We start from the raw sequence: 18,003 nt of genomic DNA, 5'->3' as shown, positions 1-18,003 counted from the left end.
ACCGCCTCGCCTCCCCGACGCCTCCCAAAGCTCCGCCTCGACCTACTCTTCCTCCCCACCGCTCCAAGAAACACCGGGAGCCCTGTAGTGACGCCATCGCCGCCGTCTTCACTGACGGGCACCGAAGATCGCCGGCCCGATTCTCCGTCTCCAGGTCGCCCCCGAGCCCACTGAGACGCGCTCTACAACCACAGTGAGCTCATGGACCGACTCCCCCTCCTCTCCTGCTCGCGTTCTTGCTCTAGCTCCGTTCCCCACCTCCGCCGAAGCTCGCCGCCGCCACGGCCGACGAGCTCCATGCTCCTGAGCTCGTCCGCTCGCCCGAGCATCATTAGCGTGCTCGCCGCGCTCCTGTGAACCTGCAGCACCCATGGGTTCGCCCTGTTGTGCACCGTAGCGCCATTTCCGCCAACGCCTGAGGTCCGGCAGCCGCTGAGCTCGACGTCGGCGAGGATTACGGCCACCCCAGCTCGCCCCGTTTGCACCGTTGGATGCGCGGGATCGCCAGCTTTCCGTAGAGCCCAACGGCGCCTCGAATGGTTCCCTGTATCGCATTCCCGAGCCGCCCCGCCGTTTCTGTCGTTGCCGGCGACAATTCACCGGCAGGTTTGACCTGATCGGCCCGGGGTTTGACCTCCCCTGACGTGTGGGCCCAGGCGCCTGCTTGATTAGTGTTAGGTTAGTTAGTGTTAATTAACTTAGCTAATTAGATGAGCCACTGACATGCAGGCCCCGCCCGGCTAACTAAGTTAGTTAGGGCTAATCATATTTAGGTTAGTCGCTGACCAGTGGGCCCAATCCAGTTAGTTAGGGCTAACTAACTTGGTTAGTTGACTGGGTCACTGGCTAGTGGGTCCCACTGGTCAGGTTTGACCTGGTCGACGCCTTTGACCTGCTGACGTCACCCCGGCGTCATGCTGACGCAGTATATGCTTCTGGGATTTTAAATAAGTCAGAAATGATTTATTTATTTTCAGAATATGCCCAAAACTTCTAAAATTCATAGTAATTCAACCGTAACTCCAAATGAAACAAGTTATATATGAAAAATTATCAGAAAAATTCAAGGAATCCATCTGTACCATTTTCATGCATGTTTGAACAATGTTTGTCCTCTGTTTTGGACAAAACAAATAAAGGGCATTTAAATAACCATATATGGAGTTGGAATTTGAATCATGTATTCAAACCAACTTCATTTAAATCATAGCTAGGTGCATTAGCCCATAACACATTCATATTGCCATGTCATAGCATGCATCATATTGTGCATTGCATTGATCGTGTTTCTTCTGTGTTTGCCGGTGTTGTTCCCCCTCGATAGACGTTGTACCGACGATGTGATCGTTGACACTGATGAAGACTCAATGCTATCTTCAGAAGTGCCAGGCAAGCAAAACCCCCCTTGTTCATTCCGATACAATCCTACTCTCTCGCCCTGCTCTCTTTTACTGCATTAGGACAACAACGAGTCATTTGTTACTTGCTGCGGTAGCTGAACCCCTTTATCCTCTGCATGACTTGTCATTGCCACAGTAAATAGATGAAACCCACTAGTATGAGTAGGAGTTGCTTGAGCCCTGTTGTGCCTACTCATTCATGTTTGTTTGTCATGCCTGCTACTGCTTAGAGTTGAGTCAGGTCTGATTCATCGGGAATGAATCGGAGGTGTGTGAACATGTCCTACTGTGTGTGAGCTAAGTGTGTGAATACGATTTGGTAAAGGTAGCGGTGAGAGGCCATGTAGGAGTACATGGTGGGTTGTCTCATTGCAGCTGTCCTCAGGAACTGAGTTCTGTGTTTGTGATCCATGATTCAGCTACTACCACACATTGGGCCCGAAACCAATGGACCCTCTCGGCTTCTTATTCACCCTAGTCCTCTGTCCAGGAGTTGCAACTAGTTTCTGGTGTTTGTAGCCTACTGGAGGCCGTGGACAGCGCTGACCGTAGGGGTGGGCTGTGATGCGGTAGGTACGTGGCACGGTGTATCGAATACCCGTTAGGTATCTCGGGAACCCTGCACACATCGTTTGGGGCTGTGAGCGAAACTCCGGCCGGATCTCCTCATGGATGGAACCCGAATAGGCGATAAACCTGGACTAGAGACTTGAGTGTTTAGGCATGCCGTGGCCGACACCCACGTTGGGCTTCCGCTTGAAGGTTGCCGAGTACATGTCGTGTAAACGGCGGTAAGTGGTGAGAGCGTGTGTGAAGAAGTACACCCCTGCAGGGTTAACATTATCTATTCGAATAGCCGTGTCCACGGAAAAGGACTTCTGGGTTGCCTGTACAGTTCATAGGCAAGTGAAAGTGGATACCCTAAAATACGCAAGATAAGCGTGAGTGCTATGGATGGCGTTCTCATAGGGAGACGGGAGCGGATCCATAATGGTGTATTGATATGGTGAATATGTGGACTCGTGTGCGCCACCTCAAAAGAGTTACTTGCAGTCATAGTTTAGGTTATCCACCGAGTCAAGGCTGGCTTGCTGCAGTTAAACTCCACCATCCCCTTTGTTGATAATGGTGCATATGTAGTTAGTTCTGATGTAAGTCTTGTTGGGTACATTTGTACTCACGTTTGCCTATTTTATGTTTTTGCAGAGAGACGTCAGTCTCGCTAGTAGTTCCGCATGGTCTTCGACGTTTAGCTTGATACCTCAGCTATGATCTTGTGCCCTCGGCAGGATCTGGTAGATAGTCAGGCTTCTCAGCCTCTTTCATTTGTAGATGTCTGTACTCAGACATATTAGCTTCCGCTTGTGTTTTGATCTGTATGCTCTGAATGTTGGGTCATGAGACCCCTGTTTGTAATATCTCGCTCCTCGGAGCCTATCGAATAAATACTTGAGTCGTAGAGTCATGTTGTGATGCCATGTTGTATTTGCACATATCGAGCATATTGTGTGTATGTTATTGAAATGCTTGGTATGTGTGGGATCTGACTATCTAGTTGTTTATCTTTAGTAGCCTCTCTTACCGGGAAATGTCTCCTAGTGTTTCCACCGAGCCATGGTAGCTTGCTACTGCTCCGGAACACTTAGGCTGGCCGGCATGTGTCCTTCTTCGTTCCTGTGTCTGTCCCTTCGGGGAAATGTCACGCGATGAATACCGGAGTCCTGTTAGCCCGCTACAGCCCGGTTCACCGGAGTCCTGCTAGCCCAGTGCTACAGGCTGGATTCACCCGCTGATGACCGACATGTTCGATGCTGGGTCATGGATGCCTGTCCCTGTAAGTTTGTGCCACTTTGGGTTTACGACTAGCCAGGTCAGCCCGGGCTCCTTATCATATGGATGCTAGCGACACTATCATATACGTGTGCCAAAAGGCGCAAACGGTCCCGGAAAAAAGTAAGGTGACACCCATGGGAATACCGTGCGTGAGGCCGCAAAGTGATATGAGGTGTTACATGCTAGATCGATGTGGCATTGAGTCGGGGTCCTGACAGGCACCAATAGTGGAATCACGGCATCTCGCATTTTGTGAGGGCGTGAGGAGATTATGGTGGCCCTAGTGGCTTCTTGGGGAGCATTGTGCCTCCACACCGCTCTAACGGAGACGTACTTCCCCTTAAAAGGAAGGAACTTCGGTAACACATCCTCGTCTCCACCGGCTCCACTCTTGGTTATTTCGTGCCTTTACTTTTGCAAGCTTACTTGTGTTGTATCTATTGCTTGCTTGTGTGCTAGTTGTCTTTGCATCATATAGGTTGTCCACATAGTTGCATATCTAGACAACCTACTTTGTTGCAAGTTTTAAATTTTTAAAGAAAAGCTTAAAAATTGTTAGTTGCCTATTCACCCCCCCCCCCTCTAGTCAACCATATCGATCCTTTCACAAGGTACAAATCGGGATTGAAGATTCAAGCAAAACACAAGAAAACGAAGAAAGGGACGGGCAATCCATAAGCAAAAATTGGGGCACTGTGACATGGTCCTTGTGGACATTTCGTTTTGTACCACTAGATGTTGTGATTTTTTTTAAATTGGGAAAATGACTTGTGAGGGGCGTCAGAAGTTGAAGGAGAACACATTGAATGGATAAATGTAGTTGCCATGCTATTTTATACTAAATTTGCCATGCTATTTTGTACTAAATTTGCCATGCTATTTTATACTAAATTTGCCATGTTAGTTGTACTGGATCTGCCATGTTAATTGTATTGGATCTGCCGTGTTGTTTGTACTGAATCTGCCATGTTAGCTGTACTGAAAAATATGCCATGGTATTTGTAAATGTAGTATAAAATAGCATGTAGTGTAAAAATATGCCATGTTAGCTGTACTAAATTGGGGGAATGACTCTTGAGGGGCGTCAGAAGTTGAAGGAGAATACATTGAATGTATAAATGTAGTTGCCATGCTATTTTATACTAAATTTGCCATGCTATTTTATACTAAATTTTCCATGCTATTTTATACTAAATTTGCCATGCTATTTTATACTAAATATGCCGTGTTAGTTGTACTGGATCTGCCATGTTAATTGTACTGGATTTGCCGTGTTGTTTGTACTGAATCTGCCATGTTAGTTGTACTGATAAATATGCCATGGTATTTGTAATGACTCTGCATCACATATATTTCCATGATAATTCAACGCGCTTTAGTGACACATAGTGCATTGTTGTGCAATGTATCGGAGACAAGTTGAAAAAAAGCGTAGCGTGCATCAACCGCAGGAAAGGTTGGGGCTACATGATCAACCTACCATGCTAGCCGGTGCAATTAGCGATGAAAAAGAAGAAGCAAAACAGCCAAATGAAAAAACAACGATGACTTTCACTAACCATGTCTGATGAACTACATTTTCCATGTTTTAAAACATCATAGACGCATTCGAAACAGCAAAACTGGTGCTACAAACGATGAAACCATAGTAATAATGATAAACATAAAACATATCTACTGTCACGCCTAAAAAAGGCTCACATCCACACATATATTACAGAACCTATTCAAATGTCGCTCACACACCTCCACTACATAGTAGGCTACGCGGGGTTGCCGTCATAACATAGCACACGAACATAGTTTTTGACAAAGAAACAAAAGAGATAGTACCTTACATTCCTCGGCAACAGAATGTAAGGTACGCGTCCGGTGTGTAACTCCACGTGATCACTTGTACTTCTTGATGACTTTCTTGACAACTTCCTCCATGAACTCGCGTGCTCCGGACCGCTTGTTGAAATCTTCATTCGTCAACCAGTTCCATGTGTAGATTTTCCGGAGCTCAACGACCGTTGCAGCTGTGACAGCGGGGACAAGTCTACCTTCCCACTTTGCATAGTATTCCAACGTGTGAAAGCCACAGTCCGTCATGTACAAGAAAAAGAGTCAGCTGAACTCGCAAAAAGAGGACAGACAAAAGCAGTGATAAACTTCAATTCAGATGTAAAAAACAACAAAGGGGTGGAATTGATGTAAATGGCACATGAAGGAAGGGGGTAGGAAATTACGTGTTCCCTTGATTCGTGGTCGCCACGTACTCAATCGGGAAATGACTAATCTAGACCTTTGAGTGTTCGTAGTGACGGTTCCATGTCTCTTTGACGTTGTCGATGAAGAATTCAGCATGCGAAGTGAGGTCTGCATCAGCTGCCGAACATTGAATCAAGCACCTCAAAGCGTTGGTTCTTCAGGTCAAGACAGATCGCATAGTGGTGACCACACTTTTCGTGTGGGTCGTGTGGTGCAAGCTCCTGGAACATGGGGAACATGACCTGCATGTAAAAAGTGAAGGAAATGAGAAGCAGAGTTCACATGAAGAACATCAGGGGACAAAAAAATGTAGAATCACGTAGAATGTTTTAGTTATGGTTGGGGTAGTTGAAAGAAAGTTGCCGTCCATGTATGAACAAAATTTGCCGTGTATTTTACTTTGAAGTTGCCACATAGTTTGCACGGGATGGAAAAAATCAAAAAGTTAGTTTGTACGGCAGCTGATGCCACATGAAACATCTGCCACATAAACAGGGTGCAGATGATGGCAAAAAACCATACCATGTGGAAAAAAAAGTACAACCAGGGGGAGGGGAACTCACATATTTCTTCAGTGTGAGCTTGAATTCACCGTGTTGGGCGAAATTCTTCCTCAAGATTTTGTGGTGGAAGTCACCATCCCATATTTTGCAGGTCACACTACAATGCATGATTGTTTTGTCGGCAGAAATATCCATATGATTGTTGATGTAGTCAATGCTGCATGCAGCTACATTCATCGACATTTTACCATTTGGCCTCACGGACTCGGCAAGATCACCCAGGTCGACGTACGTTGCTCCACATTGAATGACCTTGGTTCTGTCCAAACACGAGCTGTATGAAAATGATGTAACACGAACGAATCATGCCTACTAAGTAAAATGATAAAAAAGAACTAAAACATAAGCGGATCATGTATAGAAAGTACGAAGAAGATGAATGATAAAAACAGAGCAAAGCAAAACGAGAGATTATGTGGTGTGGTCATTTACGCTTTCAGCTCCTTCATGTGCTTGCTGCTGGCCCTCGCATTTCCAAACCGCTTGACAATATCATACAGCTGGTTCTGTTCCTTTGTGGCCCTGAATTCGGGCTCGTAGTCTTCCACGGGAGGTGGGTGAACTACCCTCTGCTGCCTCACAGAACCAGGGGTGGCACTCCTAATGGTATCCTCAGATACCGTATTTGCAGGCACGTTGGAACTTGATTGCCCCTGCCCTCGTGAGGACCTCCTTTGCAATGCTGCCTCCTCGATCCTGCGGTAAGCTTCATCAAGTGACGGTGAAATCTCCTCAGGAGTGGCTGCAAGGATAAAAAAAAGTAGATTAGGATACCTAGAAATCAAAAACAGATGGATTGTGAGAAAGATAGGGTGCATGATGTGAAATGTAGGTACAAAAAGTGGGGAGTTGCCATGTGTGGTGCCACTACAGATGCCATGCCACAGCAACTACAGTTGCCACGTAGTTTGCACTATAGTTGTCATGTCACAGCAACTACAGTTGCCATGTTGTGTCAACTCCACTTGCCGTGTGCTTGCCGTATGGAAAAATGCAGCGTGGAAACAACAAATACAGGTGACTTGGCGCGGCAAATCCAGTTGCCATGTATATTGCACTGTATTTGCCATGTGACAACAACTACAGTTGCCATGTGGTTGCCCAATGGAAAAATGCAGCATGGCAGCAAAAAAAATGTGTAGGTGACATGGTGCATCAAATCCAGTTGCCCTGTCATCACATATCAGTTGCCATAACAAGTGAGAACCCCAAAAAAATATGATTGGGACAAAGCTCAAACTACAAAGATGTATACAATAAAATGACAAAAGCACATGATAAATGTACCTTGGACGATCGGCTCTGCGAACTTGACAGCCTTTCTGTCCTCAACCATTGGCTGCGCCATCATTGCAGGCACGCCTCCAGGAAAAGCAAAGGCAACTGGCATAGGATCTTGAGCGACTGGTTGATTTTGACTGACGCCAAGGCTGAAGCTCGGTGGGGTGAAGGACATTGGGTGCCTCTCATGCCTACTGGCCGGACCGCGAACAACTTGCGGGGCAGAATCCAACGGTGAAAGATCAACAAACATATCTTCTGGATCAGCCGCTGCAGAATCATCAGGCTTGCCAATAGGGCGGGGCATGCTGTCAGTGGTGACGGGCGTAGATTTGTTGACAATCCTCTTGTTGGGGCTGTAGGGGACACCGATGTTGATTGGGAGTTTGGAAGTGCGCAGATTTAAGCTGGGGATTTCCACTGCGGGTAAAGGCGCAGTCTGCTCCAGACGTTCACCTTCATCACTCGTGCCCGGCTTGGCACCTGCATCAGTTGTACTCTGGTCTTCTGGTTTCTCTATAACATTACTTTTGGCGATTGGCGGGAACAGTGTGGATGCAGGGATGTAACCAGACTCATCTCTGCTGCTCCTAGCTGCAGCTGGTGCGTTAGATACGACTGTTGATTGCTTGCGGGGGCTACAATGCCTAGGTGGAAGACCAACACGCGAAACAGTGGCCTGAGCAATATCTGCACCACCAGGAGCTGGAGCTGTTATGTCAAGACTCTCACCTGCAGATGGCATATAATTATGAACTGCCGCCTCGGCAACTTCTGTAGTGGGCACATGAGTGCCACCATGCACGCGCTTGGAATCAGTGTCAGATGAGCGGAAATCTTCCTTGCTTAGGTTGGTCTCGGGGGCATCCACTTCAACACTTCCTGATGGGGTGGCGTGGCTCACAGCAGCATCCTTCATTGCCAGCAGAGTGGGCAATATTTCAGCGGTCCTGGCAGATACCGAGTCGTCACTCCTCGATGTACGGAGGCCCGTTGTTCTAGCCAGCACATCTGCAGCAGGCGGAGATGGTCGGTCACTTGCGTCAGAGTTAGTGGGAACAGTTGGCAGTGCAGCAGCAGTTTTGTCGCCTAGCGCCTCATGAACATCTGAGTTGCCACCTGATGACAACTTTGAATGAAGACGTTCGAGTGGGTCCCTAATGGTATGCTTGACCGCGCGTGCAGTAGTCTTCTTCACACTGCAAAAAGGGGAAGCACATGGAAAAGGTGTTAAAAATGAACAAAGAATATTTTGCCATGGTAGAAATCTAAAAAATGAAAAAATAAGTGGAAAATCTGGTAGTTGCCATGTAAAGGGAGTATGAGTTGCCATGTGACATAGTTAGCAGTTGCCATGCAAATCCAGCAATAGTTGCCATGTTGGCCAACTTGAAGAATGCTAAAAATGTCTGATCTGCCAGTAATGCAATTTCAAAACTAGGTATGGGATGAGCACACAAGCCAATGGAAAAGATGGAAGTTGCCATGTAGGTACACTAAAGAGTTGCCATTTGGCCTAGATAGCAGTTGCAATGTAAACACAAGTAGCAGTTGCCATGCACTCGTAAAAGGGAAGGAAAATCATTTTGAAAAACAGCAGTTGCCATATAGGGATGATGACAGAAGCCCATGTGACAAGTTGAACGGATGCATTGAAAAATCAAAAAATATAGCACGATGTCAATGAAAGCGCATGGAAACCCTACTTCTTAGCTGGCTTTCTTAGGTCTGGCAACACGACATGATCCCCGGTGTTGGACGTCATCGTACGAGGAGATGACCTGGTGGAATGGGTGTCACCAGCAATGGGGGCACCTTTGTTCAACCGAGTAGAAGCACGGGTTGGCGTTGGTGCCTGTTTCTTCGTAACTGCTCGTCCACCAGCTGTCGCCTCCCTGCACGTGTAAGTTGGAGGGAAAAAAAGGTGGCAATTGTCAGACAGCAAACTCGTTGCCGTGCTTAGTAAAATCAAGTGCAAAAAGGGATCATTCTGTTCCAAAAAATATGGACAAAGCAAAAACTAAAATTAAAGTCGAACCTCCTCCTGGCAGCTACGGGATCGGTCCTAGACTTCTTGCCAGGAGAACCCTGCCCAACATCCTCTGGAGCCCTCCCCCTCTTTCATGGCAACACCCCCTCGCCTCTCGCAGCCGTATGTTCCTTGACTTTCTCCAGTGGGGGGACATATGGTGCATCCTTCCCCTTGTTAGCACATGCACGAACTTCAGCATGTTCATCATCATCGGTTTCCTCTTCCGCGTTCTCCGTGTCATCGTCGTCATCCTTGCTGATACCAGCGTCTCCACCTAGTTCATCTTGTGTGTCAGCAAGCTCTTGGGAACTGTTGTAGTCGTACCGGCCACGTCAACCAGTTGGCCGATGTGTCTGTTCTGGGACAAACAAAGTGAACTACCTCGCAACCGCATCGCTGTCAGAGCCACTAAGAGATGTCCACCCCTCAACCAACTTCCCAAGCAAGCCGGTCATTCCAGATGCAAACTGCCCAATTAGATGCTCAACAGGTGCGCTCGCCTGTGCACGAAACAAAGAAGGAGAAATAACCACCCCATAATACAGTCACTTGCGCGACATCAAAAATAATCCAAGGCAACAAATAGATGTAGATATTTTGATTACCTCAGTAGGGTAAGACGGAACTGAGTGCACGCCCATCCACTTTCCAAAGTTTTGAGGCCCCCCAAACACGTTGTAGTCTATAGCATGCTTGGCCATCAGCTGTAAAAAAACAAAAAATCAGCTAGGATGTAAGAGAGAGAATGTAAGTTTCAGCACAAATGAAAGAGTTGCCATGTGGAGTGAGACATGGATACAATACGCAGAAAGCCATGGATAACAAAGGTAGTCATATCTCATGAACAACATATGGTTGCCTCATGTCAAATTTGTAAGCATGCCGTGTGGAGAAATAAACCAGAACTAACCTGCAGTTTTCCATATTTGGTATCAGTTACCCTGTCTGCGGCAAGCACAGCCTTGACAACGTTGATAGTCCACGCACAAACAGTAAACTTGTGCGTAAGCGGAGGGCCTCCTGTCCCAGTGAAATCCATGGTGGATAGATCAAGACAGTCGACGTACATGAGCTGATGTGCAACAATTTTAAAAAGAAAGAAATATCAGTTGCCATATTGTCATTATACTAATATGTATGTGCTAATTGACATATGTGTGTGCTAATTGCCATCATAGTGTAATGGTAGTTGCCATATTGTCATGATGGTAGTTGCCATCATAATATGATGGCAGTTGCCATATTGTCATTATGCCAGTTGCCATATTGTCATTATAGCAGTTGCCATCTTGTTATAATCAGGTTGCCATGCATGAATGAAAGGGTGTTAAAAAAGAGTGTTCACATATAAGACTGGTAAAAAATACCATTAAATGCAGTCGACAACCCTTTTGGTACATCTTGCTTGAGAATGCATCGTGCAGGAAGTCGGCTATGAACTTACACCAGTTCATGTTCTTCACATCTTTCAGTTTTGCCTGCACCGCACAAGATTTTCAGGGCAACGAGTTGCCGCATCAGAATTCGAATGGAAAAAAACATCAAAAAGCACTGGTAGTGACTAGCTTCACACATGACATCGGATCCAAATAGATTGTAGGAAAATAAAGTAGTAAGGATGGACCATTCACCAGGATGGGGAAGCATTTGTTGCTTGGCCGAAGAGAAGTGGTCGGCGCGAAAACAGCTGAGATGAGATACATGAGTAGCTTCATCTTAAAAACATCTCCGTGGGTCGTCATTGCCTGCAGCGAATCTGCCAGTACAGACGTGTTCGGCATGGATTCCAACCCAGGAAACAAACGGGGGAACAACGCTTGCTCGATATCATTATTGACCTCATACGGGACTTTCATCTATCCACGAGGCACACCCAAAGTGCAGAACACGGATTCCTCGTTCAACGGTAGTCTTCCACGTCCCGGAATCACAAACTCCCTGGAGGCGGGGTCGTAAATCTCACCAAGCCAGTCGCATACAGGGTTGACAAGATTCGTGCACCGGACGTTCATCAGAGCCTGCATACCCATCTCAGCAGCAGCTCCCTTCTGATCATCGGTAAATCTGTCAGTCAATGTAGTCAGTCGTTCTTGGGAGGCTCTGTTACGAATACGTTTCTTCTTCTGCAAAAGACAGACAAAAAGGGATCAATTGTTGCCATGTTTTGCACTGTCATAAAATTTTAGTTCATGGCAGACGACTTCAAAGCTCGAGGTGGCATCCAGAAACATAAGCAGTAGGATGGGGGGGAGGGGGTGTGGACAATTACCTCATCATCCTCTTTTCTCCGTCTAGCTGCCCGATTATGCTGTGGTGGATCCATGAAATCATCGTCATTATTTTGATGATCGCCACGAGCCATTCTGCTGAGATAGGAACAGACCAAATTGTCACAGTGGAAACGAAAATGCAAAGAGATAAGCAGTTGCCACCTAACAGAAAATGTCAACTAATGAACACACACGCACCCCTCCTGTGATTGTCGAAAACATAAACGTGGCAAGTAAGCACATTGGTTGCATTTAAAAAAAGTGTACAGATCGTAAATGCACTTGAAAACAAAATGTTGAAGTTGCCATGTTAGCCCAAGATAGTACGATAGATAGTCTCAAAATCCTCCACATCACAAAAACTAAGATGTAGTAGCTCACACCCTATCCTAAAAATACACCAATGAAATGTCATCTGTTCAGTGGCAAAAATGTTCTAGGGTTAAATTGCCATGTTAAAATGCAACACGTAATACAAAAAAGCGATGAAAAACATCTAATCAAAGAACCTGAAAATTGCCACAGCGTGTTCAGATATCGCAAGTAATTGTGGCAAAAACACAAAAATTGCGTCTGCAGTACAATGAATTTGCCGCATTGTACTGACTATAACATGGCAACAGACATGATGTGGTCAGACAGAAATTTGCCACATGAAAAGCATATGTATGGCATCTGATACAATTGATATGCAAAATTGGTTGCCATGTTATGCAGCCAATTTGCCACATTGTCCTGTCTACAGTATGGCAACAGACACAGTGTGTTCACATTCTATTTGCCATAAGAATATGCTATCCATGTGGCAACAGGCACAGTTGATGTGCACATTAGTTGCCGTCCAGTGCAGTTGGTTGCTGAAACTGCATTGACTACCGGTTTACTACACTTTACCATTCATACAGTATGGCAATTAGCACAAATCATTCAGGAAAATTAGTTGCCACAAGGAAACAACATGTTTGTGGCTGCTATCACAGTAATTCAGCAAATTAGTTGCCACATGGAAGAGCGTGTGTGTGGCAACTATCACAGTCATTCAATAGTTTGGTTGCCGCATGGTTAAGCTTGATTGTGGCAACTATCACAGTCATTTCAGTAAGTTAGTTGCCGCATGGAAAGCACGTTTGTGGCAATTATCGCATTCATTCAGGGAGGTAGTTGCCATACAGTCATGATAGTTAATCAAAACTACCACGTTTGCCTCATAATGCAGTTTCAAAAACAACTAACTAGATCTAGGGTTCAATGACAACTACAGTGACTTCAAATTCAACCTTAAAGTTCTCCCCCAAATTGATTGCAAACACCAATTCGAACCAATGCGCAACTAACAAACCGGCAGACACCTGCCCAATCCCAAGGCACAATAGTGCGTGTCTCTGGACAGGCATAACCACCCCGACGAGGGCGCCGCCGCGGCGTCCACGAAACTGCCCAGTGCCACCGAAAACGGCTAGCGCACAGGACTCCGCCGCCGGCGGGAACGTCGACGCATCGCCAAATCGCCTGAATCTCTATGAATCTCGAGCGAGGAATCGAACAGGGAGGGAAGGGGGGAAATGCAGGAAGGGATTGTGAGAGTTGGAGCGAGCATTACCTTCAATCCGCAGGCGCTCCGGCGAAGCCGCTCCGTTCCGCCGAGCACCACCGACGGCCGCGAACACCGTCGATTCTTCTGCCTCCGCCGTCGCCTTCTCCCCTCACCTTCTCCTCCAATGGTTTGGAAAGCGAAGTAGGTTGTGCCAGCAACTGTGGGGGTGAGTAAATGGCACCGGGAGGGAGAGGGGGGAGAGGTGCGCGACGTGTTTGACGACAACCGCGGTCGATGCGTGGCGTGCGGGCGCATAGCGGTTCCACCGCACGCCCCCGAGTGGCAACCGCTGACCGCGGGAGGGCAACCAACGTCCGGGCGACCGGTCTCGCACACCGCACACGCGCCTCGTCCTACATGGCGCAGAAAAACGACCGGATTGTGTCAAGATTCGTGCACAAAGTCCCCAACGATGATCGTTGCGTATGTTCGAGATGGTGAACGCCCACACGTGTGAGCGTTAACATTTCGTGTAGCGTATGCTCCCGTTCATTTTCCTTACTCCGAGCTAAGTGGACAGCTACTCGGTCTGATTTCCTACCTAACATCGCGTGTCACGACCTCAGGCGTCTCCTCCTCTCCACCCTCCCACCGGCTCGCCCTCCACGCCTCCACCGTGCTCCTTCCAAGCTCCACCTCGCCGCCGCCCGCTCTTCCCAACACGCCGCCGCACTGCTGCCACTTCCCACCCAGCGGCCCGCACTTACATCTCCCCTGAGCTGACTTCCCCCGACGACGACACCATTGGCGTCACAGCCGCGCGACGGTCATCCAGCGGCGACGACGACGGTGACATGGTCGAGTAGCGGCGCCGAGGACCATGCCAGCGGCCGTATCCGTGGTACGTACCACGCACTTCGTGTTTTGTGCCTGTAGCGAATCGTGCAGCGAAATCAGGGGAGCGAATTCGAACCTCGATCTGGATCGATCGAGCGGGATTGTGGGTAGTTCGACAGACTGCCGGAACAATCCCCGTAACTGTAACTGCGGTTCAGTGGTAGTTGTCACCTTTTTCCAGCTGCATTGACTGAAAGCATAGTTCGGTAACTTCGGTTAGCTAATTTGAGGGTGTAGCTCTGAATTGTGCGCTGAAGCAACTCTGAGGAGTTTCTTAGTTCAGTTTTGTGTAATTGAACAGTAAAAAAACGTTCAACGGGAACAGATCCATTAGTTCTGAATCTTTTATTGCATCAGTCAGAACATTCGTTGCAGATAACCATATAAGTATAACGAAATTACAGGAAATAATGGGTTGCTTAATGCTTAGTGTTCTAGGTTCATGATTTCCACGTCTTTATATTAATTTCTTTCGTTTTACATCACTGATTATGCAGCGCCGACGAATTGGCATATGTTTGTTTCTTCATAACTCCACAGTGCATTAAATCCTGAACTTAGGTTGGCATGTTTTGACACGATAGTAGCATTTCTCGCTCTTGCATATTATCATGGCCTAACTATCACGATTACTCTCTCTCAACAAAAAAATACACTTCAAACCTGTAGAAATGGAAGCAAGAGAAGAGCACAGCATGCACCGGTGTCAGCATTGTTCAAAAGCAACTAATTGCTAGATTCTTTATGCACTGAATCAATTCGGCACTCCGGCAGTTTTAAAAAATATACTGTTTTAGTAATTTATTTCAAGCTAATCATTTTCTAACATTTGGGGTCACACTTCAAATAAGGTAGCAAGCTATGCCCCATTGCTGCATGTCTGCGCCCCAGCATAGTTCTCTGTCACAACCTTACAAGTTACTAATGTGATCATTCTTTCCTTTAATCTGTGCTAGATAAAAATTGGTTGATCAGATTCTTGCTTGCTCAATTTTTTTCTTGATTTTTAAAGTTTGGCTAATATTTCATCAGGAATATCTTGCCGAATAAGGGTATCTATATGATTAAGTTGGAACTTCTTCGCTCATTTGATCCGCATTGATCCATGATTATTCTGTCCGATATATAGGATATTAGTTGTTTTACTTATTTCTTTCTTTGCTCTCCATGGTTAAATTTGTTTCAACGTTTTACATGGATGTAAAGCATAGTGGATTTATTACTGCAACTTTCTTATGAAGGTTAGTAGAGGGAGATCGAAGATGAGGAATACGCAGCGAAAGCCATCTATTCTCAACTTCGATGCTGGATGCGGATCTTCCTTATCTTTTATTGTAATAGGCTTGGTGGGATTCACCCTCATTGCCTGCCTATTTTTCATCAGCCATCAAGTAAAAACTGGGCATGCCCATAGCTATTCCAGCCATTTGCCTGCCACCAGAGAATTGGAACAGGTTGAGGAAGAGCACTTTCGGTTGCCACCTCCTCACAAGGTGAATCCTCGTGCAGTGAAACGTACAGTCAAACGTCGGGGCTCTACCAAGGCTTCAAAGATCATCGATGAATATCTGGATGGGTCCTCAGCATTACACGACATGTTCTTTCCTAGTGAAACAACTGCTGTGAACCCAACAAAAGGCAGAAATGACAGCATGTACTTTTATCCCGGTAGGGTGTGGCTGGACACTGATGGAAATGCCATTCAAGCCCATGGTGGCGGCATTCTGTATGATCAGAATACCGCGACATACTATTGGTACGGAGAGAACAAAGATGGACCAACTTATCAAATTCACCCTGAAGGGGCACAACGGGTCAGTACAAATTTCTAACATAATATCTGCCTTAATCTGTTCTTTGTTTTTCCAGCAACCTTTCCTAACGTGACTCTGGTTTTTATTACCTGTTGTTTGTTCGTGATTGATTGCTGCTTAGTAGGTTGTGCACTGACACTTGCTTCTGTTTTCAATTTTTCAGATAGACATTATAGGGGTAAGCTGCTACTCCTCGAAGGACCTATGGTCATGGACTCACGAAGGAATCGTGCTTCCTGGAGAGCGTACCAATATCACGCACGACCTTCATATATCAAAGGTTCTTGAGAGGCCTAAGGTGATATATAATGACCGTACTCGGCAGTATGTTATGTGGATGCACATCGACGACGGCAATTACACTAAAGCATCTGTCGGTGTGGCCGTCAGCAGATCTCCCACAGGGCCTTTCAGTTACCTCTACAGTTTCCGGCCACATGGATTTGATAGCAGGGACATGACGATCTTCAAAGACGACGACGGCATGGCTTACCTCTTCTACGCTACTCGCGGCAACACCGAGCTTCATGTCAGTCCATTGACAGCGGATTATCTTAATGTCACATCGGCTATAAGGAGAATATTGGTAAGACGGTTCAGGGAGGCTCCGGCCGTGTTCAAGCTCAGAGGAACCTACTACATGATCACCTCAAGGTGCTCAGGTTGGGCTCCAAATCCAGCACTGGCACACGCCACACACAAGATCATGGGGCCATGGGAGACGTTAGGGAACCCGTGCGTAGGAGGCAACCACTTCCTCCGGCTGACAACGTTCCTGTCTCAGAGCACATTCGTGCTCCCCCTCCCTGGCTTGCCGGGCACATTCATCTTCATGGCAGACAGGTGGAACCCGTCGGATTTGCGCGACTCCCGGTATGTCTGGCTGCCCTTGTCCATCGGAGGTTTGGCGGACGAGGCGCTGGACTACAGTTTCGGGTTCCCGTCGTGGTCGAGGGTTTCTATTTACTGGCACAGGAAATGGCGACTCCCTGAAGGTTGGAGGAAGAGTTACGCCTGAATTCTACCATGGGCATGGCGACGGTTATATATAGCACAGCATCAGTAGGTGGAAGCAATCTGGGTGCAGATACAGTGGTGATTGTTGAGGATCTTGCTTGATGTATCCAACGAATGCAATCTGAGACTAGATGCCTTTTTTTCTTTTTTTAGAGAAAAGGCCAAGGCCCGACTTTATAGATAAAGCCACCAGGCAGCGTTACGGATAACACAGGTTCACAGGAAACCAAAACCACACAGAGGAGTTTAAGAGAAACCTAAGCAAGCATGATACAGGCAACTGCCATACGCAGCGCGCAGGCCGGGGAGGAGAAAGACCAAGAATCTGCAAACAACAGCACAAAATTATACGGCAGGGTTCGTCCCGGATATCTGAGAAGTCGAAGCCCGAATTTTGTTGATGAGCAGGTCCAGGGCGTCGCGATCAGGCTCCTTAGTCAATGATCTCCACTGCTGCAAGAATATACATGATTTGAATAGAACATCAGCAGGTTTAGATGGGAAGGTAAGCTCAATAGTGAATTTGTTTCTAATATTCCATAAGGCCCAGCAAAAGGCTCTCAAGCCAACCCAAAATACCCTCTTGGTGACCCCGACCAAAGTTTTAGCTAGAGTTCTAATATCAGAAAAAGAGGAGGGATTCCAAGAAACCCGAAGCCAAGATCTGACGCAAGACCAAACTAATTTGGCAAGTACACAGTTGAAAAAGATGTGGTCGGAATTTTCCAAGGCCCCACACAGGCTACAGAATTCAGAGCCTGGCCCATTGCGTTTTTTGATCTGATCCGCAGTAGGGAGGCGACCACGAAAGGCCTGCCAGAGAAAAATCTTAATTTTCGGAGGAACCCTTGATTTCCAGACACAAGAGAATCTAGCCGAGGGGGTACCACCAATGAGTCTAGAATACAACGACTTAACAGAAAATTTACCAGAGGCCGAAAGTGGCCAAAACACCGAGTCAGCCGACTCCGAGAGCACGGGGAAGAGGGCAGAGAGGCTTTGCCAATCTTCCAACTCTTCAGGAGACAGAGCCCGACGGAAAGCCAAATCCCAATTATTAGCAGCCAGCTCCGCGATGGAGATCTGCGGATTGGGACAATAAGAAAACA

General features: G+C 46.8%; 1 protein-coding gene across 2 annotated transcripts; it reads left to right on the top strand.

The window, feature by feature from the left end:
• Positions 1–13,764: 13,764 nt before the first annotated feature.
• LOC119277108 lies at positions 13,765–17,409 on the top strand. Of its 2 annotated transcripts, none has more exons than XM_037558330.1 (3): positions 13,765–14,067; positions 15,310–15,877; positions 16,041–17,409. In XM_037558330.1, exons 2-3 carry the CDS (start codon positions 15,326–15,328, stop codon positions 16,893–16,895), a joined length of 1,407 nt encoding a protein of 468 aa, XP_037414227.1. In that variant the 5' UTR covers positions 13,765–14,067; positions 15,310–15,325; the 3' UTR covers positions 16,896–17,409. The 2 variants fall into 2 exon arrangements, with proteins under 2 accessions (XP_037414227.1, XP_037414226.1); XM_037558329.1 differs by having other exon boundaries at positions 15,305–15,877.
• The last annotated feature ends 594 nt before the right edge of the window (positions 17,410–18,003 follow it).

This window comes from Triticum dicoccoides, chromosome 3B (assembly GCF_002162155.2).
Source record: "Triticum dicoccoides isolate Atlit2015 ecotype Zavitan chromosome 3B, WEW_v2.0, whole genome shotgun sequence".
Lineage (NCBI taxonomy): Eukaryota > Viridiplantae > Streptophyta > Magnoliopsida > Poales > Poaceae > Triticum > Triticum dicoccoides.
This window is presented reverse-complemented; position numbering and strand designations above follow the sequence as displayed.